General features: G+C 33.8%; 1 protein-coding gene across 5 annotated transcripts in view; it reads right to left on the bottom strand.

Annotated features, from left to right (window-relative positions):
• LOC118444561 (uncharacterized) overlaps nt 1–10,000 on the bottom strand; it is a 73,322-nt gene that overhangs the window by 4,251 nt on the left and 59,071 nt on the right. For all 5 annotated transcript variants that reach the window (XM_085661508.1, XM_035872941.2, XM_085661507.1 and 2 more), the window contains exons 2-3: nt 9,659–10,000; nt 1–1,689 (exon numbers count right to left, since the gene is read on the bottom strand). The exon at nt 1–1,689 is cut by the window's left edge and continues 205 nt beyond it; the exon at nt 9,659–10,000 is cut by the window's right edge and continues 21 nt beyond it. In XM_085661508.1, coding sequence (XP_085517634.1) covers nt 1–1,689; nt 9,659–10,000 — 2,031 coding nt within the window. The remainder of the gene's footprint in view (nt 1,690–9,658) is intronic.

Genomic DNA, 10,000 nt, shown 5'->3' on the forward strand with positions numbered 1-10,000 from the left:
ACACGTCAAGTGGTTTCGTTACGTTGGCTATATTGTTTGAACTATCGCCGCAGATAGGAAAATGAGAATTCGTATTGGTATTGTCGAACGATGTCTGATGGATGCTCGGTAACAATCTACCAGAGGTACTCTGATGCCACCTTAAGCCGTCTATTACATCACCTATTTCTGAGGAATCAATTCTCGTTTCAGTCGCTGAACCCTTCCTCAATTCTTTCTGTTCTTGATCCTGACACTCGCTAGGGGTTGAACTTCTTATAGGCTTTTCCAATTCCGAATCGATAACGCTACTGGTGTCCGAGCTATCTGTACATTTCAAACTCAAAGCTTCGTTCTCCGACGCGGCTGCGGATTCACCCCTAGGACCGTCACTGTCGTAACCGGACTCGTTCGAGCTCACGTAATGAGACGATAGCCTTTGCTCACCGCTTGGCGCTGAATTCCTTCTGTCGATTCTCAATGTAGCCGTAACGTCGAGTTCTACGTTCAATGAAGATGTCTCCGAAAATCTAAGATCCATTGTTCTAACAGGAAAATCCAATCTATCTTGATTGATCTCGGATCGATGAATACTTGGATTTCCTCGTCCAAGTGACATTGGACTAACGTTACCGTATGCACCGTAACGAGCCGAATCTTCATGATTAAACGTATCCTCGATGCGCTCGAGTTCGCTAGGATTTAGACTATATCTTTCCTGTTTTTTTTTAAATTCCACATAGGAATTCCTCGGAGGCTTTGGCGTCTCTTGATACCTCGAAACGTTACCACGACCCATATTACCATTTCTAGATCGTTTACGTCCTAACGTCGTCGTACCGGTGTAAGAGTCCTCGATCTTCAACGCTGGAAAATGTTCCTCCGATGCCGTTTTGAACAATCTTTCGTCCTTCGAAACGAATGAACTGTGACGTTCCTCAGGCAAAACGGATAACTTTGATCTTAGAAAAGCATACGGGAAACTAGATTTCTTTGCCTCTTTGAAATCACAGCTACTACTTTTTCTCATTGCCGATTCCATTCTTGATCGTCCAAAATCGCATGGTTTGAAATTGTTCCTAGTCGATGGACTTCCTGTGGGACTCACCGATGGGCTACCAGTTGGACTACCCGAAAGACTTCCTGATTGGCATACGGACGGTGAAACGTCATCGTTCGGATCGTCAAAGACATCGTCATTTCGTCGACCGGCTAAATCATCGCAGGATACTGTTTTATCCTTACGTGCCGCGATCCGTAGATCGATTCCTTCAGATGGATCATCGCCCTTAACGTAAGTAGGACTTGTATTCAATTGACTTGTACTGCAACTTCTAAATAAATTCTCTTTCTCCGTTGATTTCGAACTTACATCGACGTTCGCTGAACGTCTATTGATTCTCGTAGAATTTAACATACCGGTCGAACCCATACGAATGAAAAATGATTTGAACGGCGACGGTGATCTCTGTGAATTTCCTGATAACCTTTTCGAGTCCAACTTCGAATCTGTCTTCAGTTGTAACGTCGTCTTGTTCAACGTAGGATTTATATTACCATTGTTGTTATTATTGTTGTTAGATTCATTGTTATTATTGTTGCCGCTGGGATCGGATCTTTCTAGGGAACAAATCGTTTCACGGGAACCAGCTCTACGAAAGGAGTCTATCTTTTTGCTCATCCTACGGCCCCAGACTCCTAAGCTTGACCCTGAAAACAATACAAAAAAATATTTATATATATATATATACACACACATATATATATACATATGTATCGTTAAAGAAAATAATTTTCATTTTTAACGAATGAAATTTTTCTCGCGAAAAAAAGGAAAAAAAAAAGAAAAGAATTTATTCGTTCGGATATTTAATTCGTAAGTTTAAATTTGATCAAACCCAATGAAACGAGAAGAAAGTTATGGAAAGAGACTTTGAATGGCATTGGACCACCTTAAACAAGACGAAAAACGAGCTGGTATTTGGGTTCACGCTCGACATATGGTCGGTCGGTCCCTTCAGGAAATACCATTGAATCGAGTCGACGATTTTCACTAACGATTTATTAACTCCTCTACTATGTTTTTCTTTTTCGCGAATATAATTGTCTTAATAATTCAACGATTTGTATGAATCTACCATGATAAAGAGAAAGAAGAAAAGTGTGTGAGAGAGAGAGAGAGAGAGAGAGAAAGAGAGAGTGAGAGATAAAGATAAAGAGATAGAGAATAAGAACGTACAAGAGTATATCTATTATTCGAGAACATGTTCATACATGGCGAGTATAGTAAACGTTATTCCATTCAGCCCTTTATTGCACCACCATCCGTACGCATGTAAATGCGGTTCATTAAAGGCAACTATTTCCTGAAGAAATGATCCATTGTATTGCGGCAACATATGGCGTTTGCCCTACCCTTGCTTATACCCATGATCATCGTACTGATGCACTTTGCGATCCTTAACATCGGTCAATGTCGTGATCTAACATTCCGATCATTAATAACTTTATACTTAACTATTATATCAATTACGAAATAACATCCTTAACATTTGTTAAATTAAATAATAATTCACAGTGATGGGGTGTGACCATCCTAACCCCTCCCTCCTCCCCCTTCCCCATCCGTCCCACTATTCTCTTAAAACAAAAACAAAAAAACAAAAAAAAAAGAAAAAAAGAAAAAAAGAAAAAAAAGAAAGAAAGAAAGAGAAGAAAAACAATCAAAGAAAAAGCAAACGCGTCTGAAATGAAAACTCAGTAACAGTTGAAACGTATAACCGTTTGGATGATGTTCGAAAAGAATAAGAGGGAGAAAAAGAAAGAGAGAGAGAGAGAGAGGGTAAAGAGGAATAAAAGAGGGAGTGGGAGGAGGTGGAGAGGTCGATGGATACCGGGACAGCAACGGGCCACCTCAGAGGACGAAAAACCACCCGGCATCCGCATTCGAGCTCGACATATGGTCGCCCCCAGGAAATGTTAAAGAAGAAGAAAAAGAGAGAGAGAGAGAAAGAGAGAGAGAGAGAGAGAGAGAGAGAAAGAGAGAAAGAGATGGAAGAAGTCGAGCGAGAATCGAGCCAAGTCCATCGTCGAAAGCACGGCTGCTGGTTCCGCGTATTTTGCGACTACTTTTTCGAGGTGTCACCCCGGTTAACGGGGCCGTGCCATCGAGCCATTCGATCCTCTACGAACAACCAAGACGATTGTCAAGCTGCTCAGGTATCGGGTACACGTGTTTTGCGATAACGCACGCCGCGATACACGAAGAGAAACGGTCTGCTGGGTCGAACGCGTTATAGCCTCGTTAACGGCCAGACGTACATACATACATACATACATACATACATACATACATACATACATATATACATACGTACTTACGTACATACATATATGCATTTGTGCATATGTATGCGTACATGCATGCATGCATGTATGCATGTGGTATATGCCCCAACCCATACTGCACTCTAAAAGTCTGCCTTTCGATCTGTGCCAATTTACTTCTTTACACGATTACATATATCATAATAGAGAATAGATTTATTATTGTCGATAATACTTTTCTTTTTTTTTGTTTTTGTTTTTGTTTTTTTTTCTTTTTTTTTTTTTTTTTTTTTTTTTTGAAAGAATTTCTAGTTTTTATTGATTATCGGATTATTATTATTATTATTATTATTATTATTATTATTATTATTATTATTATTATTATTATTATTATTATTATTATTATTATTTTAAATTTTGAATTATTTCAGATCATAATAATAATTGAGATCTGATTGATAGATTAATAGATTGATTAACTAAGATAAAGTAATGTGAATTATTTTGTGAGATCGTTTTGTTCTTATCAAAATTTTATCATCAATGAATTTGTTTTACTGTTTTATTCATTCATTATTATCTCATATTATATTAAAGTTTATTTATTTTCAAGTGTAAAAAAAAAAAAAAAAAAAAAAAGAAAAGGAAGATGAAGAAAAAAAAGAGAAATTCTATTTTGATTCATTATGGATTCAAACGATTAATTAATGATGAAATAATTACTTTGATAATAGTAAAGTATTACGATTTTACGAAATTATATAATACCTGTTATCAAATGATAGAATTTTCATTTCACCATACTTGAATCACTTCGTCTCACTATTTTTTTTATTATTTTTATTATTTTGGTCCACAGAAGGCGAAAAGAACTTTATAAAATAGTAACGACTTGGCTCGATGCTCGAAAGGAACTGTTTTCAACGAGAACTAAGAGAGGAAGCAACGCGTTATAATCCGCAATGTAATTCCAGAAGGAAGTGTCCATGACCGTGTCGCAACTGTGCCTGTTTCTGAATCGAATCCTGTCAGTGTGAAAAGTGTTTTGCCCAAGGATTTTTTTGTTAAATCTGCCAACGATTTTAATTGATATTTAATAAAAAAGAAAAAAAAAAAAAAGAAAAAAAATAGGAAAAAAAATCATTGTTCAAAAATATAATTTTATTTAACAAATTATCACATATTTTCAATCTTAATATTTTTCACTATACGTCTTTCGATTATTCTAAATAAACGTTAGATCTCTTTTTTCGATTTAATTCCAATATCATTATCATTATCATTATCATCATCATCATCATCATCATCATCATCGTCATCATCATTATAATTATTATTATTATTATTATTATTAGTAGTAGTAGTAGTAGTGGTAGTAATAATAATAATTGTAGTAGTAGTAATAGTAATAGTAATTTTATAGTAAAATGTTCGTGCAAAAATTTGTTCAGATTTGAAACAGAGTCGAGTCATGTTGACTACTTTCTACCAGCACTATTGTTGTACACCTTTTCGCAGAAAAGTAACGGCAATACGGTTAGAGATGCGGATAGCATGAAAGACGATGATAATGATCGAAAAAGAAGTACTGTACTTATATACATTTAGTTTGTAACGCAATAATCGACTGAAATTAGAATCGAAAAGCTTTCGAATTCTTACATGGAGACTATCACTTTCGTTTTTTCGAAGAATTTTTCAAGAATTTACGAGGAAAGGAAACACCTACACACACACACACACACACACACATATATATATATATGTATACTTGTTTAAGTGTATAAGTTTCTTGTTCCTAATGAGACACCAGTCGAGAAACAAGCAGACAGTTGATTAGTGAAAGGATGCGATATTTCGAGATTAGCGACTACTCGTACCAAAGTGTTGATCAGTTCTTCTTAAAAATAACATTAAAAGACAAAGAAAATGTCGAGGAATATTTGACCTAAGTATATCGTGTCAAATAGTCGAACCTAACGATTCTAACGTGACATAGAACAAGGAAATCATCGGAGCATAATGTTACAAGGTATTTAGTTTCGCTAACTGAAATCTCTTTTGGAAAGGAAAAAAAAAAAAAAAAGAAAAAATAAAAAAAAAGAACAAGAAAAAAGCAAGAAAATCTGGTATACGTTCCATGTTCTAATGATTCTCGAGAAATTTTTCTTACAACTTAAATTTTTCTAAACAAATTGTCATAGAAATTTTGTATCTTATATAAGCTATATATATATGTATGTACATAAATTAATATCGTAATGATCGAGGTATAAAAAAAAAAAAAAAAAAAAACAAACAGAAAAAAAGAAAAAATAAACAAAAGAAAAAAAAAAGATAAAGATGCAACATCGTAAGAAAAATTTTCAGAAGAAAATGATCCAGATCACAGGATGATCCACCCTTTTTCAAGTGCCCCGTGTCTTTCCTCTTTCTTTTGCTTTTAAAAGAATTAACGTTCGTTATTCGAAATAATCGTCAGTTCGCGAACTCAAACAGTTTGAGTTCGTAAAGGAATGCAAGGTATTTAAGTGTAAAAATCGATTTCGTCTTTTCTGTCCCTTTTTTCAACCGTACAGCTGCGTGTTGCTTCTGGTGTCCCGGTCGAGCAAGTTCGGTTCGTCGAACGTGCAGTGCATTAACGATTTACCGATTTTGTAAACGACGAACTTTTCACTACTCTCTCGAAAACCATAGGGGTACATACATACATATATGTGTAACCGTAAACTCGAGAGAGAAAGAGAGAGAAAGAGAGAGATAGGGAGAAAGAGAGAGAGAGAGAGAGAGAGAGAGAGAGAGAGAGAGAGAGAGAGAGAAAGAGAGAAAGGGACAGAGAACCTGTGGATGTTAACTGTACTCTTTACGAGTCCGTTATCGTCGATCACTCTTCAAATCGAGAATAGTCGAGGATATATGCGATAACGATCTTTTTTTGTTAATCACACGTCGCATCATATTAAATCTATACTACTTATCAATATCACGAGTAAAAACGAGAATATGACCTGACTCGATATAAAACCAGACGGAGTTAAGTCGTTTTCTTACTACGATAATGATCCTCTTCGTTAGTTAATTAAAACTTAGATAGTGCTACTCGACGAGATTTCATTGGTTGAAGAATATATAACATATACATATACATATATATATATATATATATATATATATATATATACATAAAAAAAAAAAGAAGAAAAAAAAAGAAAAAAGAAATAAGAAAAAGATGCGTGGAAGAAGAAAATTCCCAACTCTTAAGATGATTCCAAACTTGACGCTTCTATCCTATTCAATAAGATCCTTCTTTTCCATCCAATGTAATTATCAGGCATATTACCTACTAACGAGGAAGCTGTTTCAGATAATTAACTACTTCGAATTTCATTGGAAAGTATTAAACGTCAATTATCGATGCGCGCTGACCCATTTCTTTAACGGTAAAAGCTACACGGGAAAGTCACGTACGAACGATTTCAACTGGAAATTTCTATTGAAATCGTTTTCAACGGTTTTACGATTAGAAATTTGGTTGATTGCGAGTATGAATAAAATTATCTTTTTTTAATTTTAACGATCAACGGCAATCTATTCGAATAGAAGCCAAAGGGAACCTTTTGTATTTTTATTACCTTAAATTTTATTATACATTATTATTATTATTATTATTTTTTTTTTTTCTCTTTTCTTTTTTTTCTTCTTTTTTTTTTTCTCCAAATGACAAGAATAGAATTTAATGGATTCGTTAAATTCCTCTTGAATAACATTTCTTTTCTCTTCTTTTTCTATATCTTTCTTTCATTAATAAACGTTGTAATAATTAATTTAATTCAATACAATTATTTATTTAATTATTACTATTTTTATTGTAATTATTATTATTCTTATTATTATTATTATTATTATTATTATTATTATTATTATTATTCAATCAATCAATCATATATCACAGTATTATTTATTTCACATTATTCCTTTATATATTTCATCAGAATTATCGTTTTATATCATCATATATGTATGTTACGTCGATGCATAATGATGCATACATAGATAGATAGATATAATATTTTCTTGAAAGAGTTATGTATGAAAAGTCGAATGAGATTGTGTGTCAGCGATAAGGATGCAAGAAGTCACGTACGAAACGCAGATGAGAATAGCACGCGATTAGAAAGAGAAACTATGCGAAGAGAAGAACGAGTCTAACGAGGTGTGACACTTCTCTGATGATGCGACAGGAGGACACATCGTGACGACATAATCGTGTGACTAATTGTGGACCGGTCGCAGAGTACGTCTTTCGAATATCTCCCAAAAGAATTAATTAACGGCCCCCTAGTAGTAGTTCCGAGGTCGTTCCATGCCGGTTTTCTAAAGCCTTTAATAAGGTTGCCCTTTCGTAAGGGAAAAGAAAACTGAAAGGAAGAAAAGAAAAACTCGAAGCAGCAGAAGCAACACCAACACCAACAGCAACAGCAGCAGCAGCAGCAGCAGCAGCAGCAGCAGCAGCAGTCTGTGCAGGTGCTCTTTTACGAAATCTAAAACGTATATATCTTCTTTTCTCTGTCTTATTCGTCTTACCTTTATTCGTATATTCAATTCATTTTTATATTTTCTTAAGTGTACGTAGATATATCATTCATATGCGCATGTAAGTAATATATTTATGTTATAATAATATACGTATGTATATCATTTGCTCAGGTGATATTTATTATTATTATTATTTTTTTTTCTTTTCTTTTTTTTTTTCTTTTTTTTTTTTACGATATACTTTATCAATCTACATTTGAGTATTATTACTTTTACGTTATTGTTATTGAATTTATTTTATTTTATTCATTTATAACATTTTTATTCATTCATATATAAATATTATTTATTATCAATTGAGATATATTATTTATGTCTATTATTCAATATTGTAATATTTTGATCATAGTCTGTTTAATATAAATGCAAATTTCAAATTTCTTTTTTTAATTTCTTATTATAATAGACTTTTACGTATATATTTATTTCTTTCTTTCACTTCTTTCTTCTACTAAATTTAAGTAAGTAATAAATTCAATTCATCATTCATAGTTGCACATACATATATATATATATATAAATATATACGCATACATACACACCATATAAGTTCGAACGTACGAGTTACAACTCGACGAACCTTGAACGTTCCACCTTCCATCGTGCGGTTACGCCATGATAATTCACAAATTGCGCAACCGTTGCATCGCTATACAAGACGCCTATGTGCACCGCATTCCTATCTACGACCACTGGTTCCGCTTCTTCGATCACTATAACGCGAGATTAAGAGCGACGATGGAAAACCACGAGTGAATACAAAAAAGAAGAAAAAAGAAAAAAAAAAATAAAAAAAAGAACGAAAGAAAAGAAATAGAATCTACAGAGATATGTACTTGCCTTATATATATATATATATATATATATATATATATATATATTTTTTTTTTTTCTTTATTTTTATTCACCAATAAAAAAAAAAAAAGAAAGGGTCGAATGATATTTCTTTGAAATAATCGTCGATTCAATATAAATCTAAATGAAATTGTTTTGAATGAAGTACGCTCGTTCTATTGATTTTTTTTTTTTCTTTTTCTTTATAAATTTTATGTTAGAGATCGACGAATTCCTATTTCGTACGAATTTTCTCGGCTTCATTCTTCTCCTTCAAGACGAAAATTTCGTAAGAAATTTTTGCATGCCTATCTCGTTCCGCTCTCCCTCTTTCAAACAGTTCATGAACATTTAGTATTGCGAGGTGGAAAGAAACGCGTGGTTAGCCACGTATACCGAGGGTCGCGTCTCTCCAGACACACATACACACACATACACACACACATACACACATACACACACTCTTCAATTATTATTATCTTTATCTAAAATCACAAGGGGACAAAACGTTTCCTTTCGACTTTCACCAATCATTATGTTATTTCCGATAATATCTGTCGTCATCGAATATAAAATTCCATGTAATTCTAAGAAAATGATAAGAATGATGACGATAAGAAAAGAAAAATACCATGAATATTGATCTAACATCGATAACAATTAAAATAATAAATAACAAATATATTATGATCAAATCGATCCGTAAAATATTTTCAATGATAATAATAGATATATCAATTGAATTTAATCGAATAATTTTAATTAACCATAACGTAAATACTTTGATCGAATTTTAATCGAAACAATATTTTAATCGTTCCAATCGTTGACAATGTCTATAATTCGAATCGAATTTAATAAAGAGTTGTGTAAAAAAAGAAAAAAATAAATAAATGAAAAGAAAAGAAAAATGTCTACCTACCTCGTTGCTTTTCGGGCTCATGCTCGACGATGAACGCTGGCACAGCAGTGACCATCTGATAGTCGGTCTGATAGTCACTCCGGTAGTCAACCTCAACGACCTCCTGCTCCTCGTCCTGCTTCGAAGAAAGTAACGCTTGCATCGCTGTAGCATCGCCGCAACTTCTTCGGCTGTATTTCGTCCTGGAGATCCTAAGTAAAGCCGCAGGACTCAATCCTTGAGAATTGTCGCGAGAAACTGGAATCGTACTGATACTCGGCTGAGTCTCCGATTCCTCGAGATTCGAGCTTCTCGGTAAAGAAAGACCGACGTCATCGGCACTATGACGCCTCGATTTCGATA

Source organism: Vespa mandarinia, chromosome 15 (genome assembly GCF_050613455.1).
Source record: "Vespa mandarinia isolate Hongniang chromosome 15, ASM5061345v1, whole genome shotgun sequence".
In the NCBI taxonomy this organism is placed as follows: domain Eukaryota; kingdom Metazoa; phylum Arthropoda; class Insecta; order Hymenoptera; family Vespidae; genus Vespa; species Vespa mandarinia.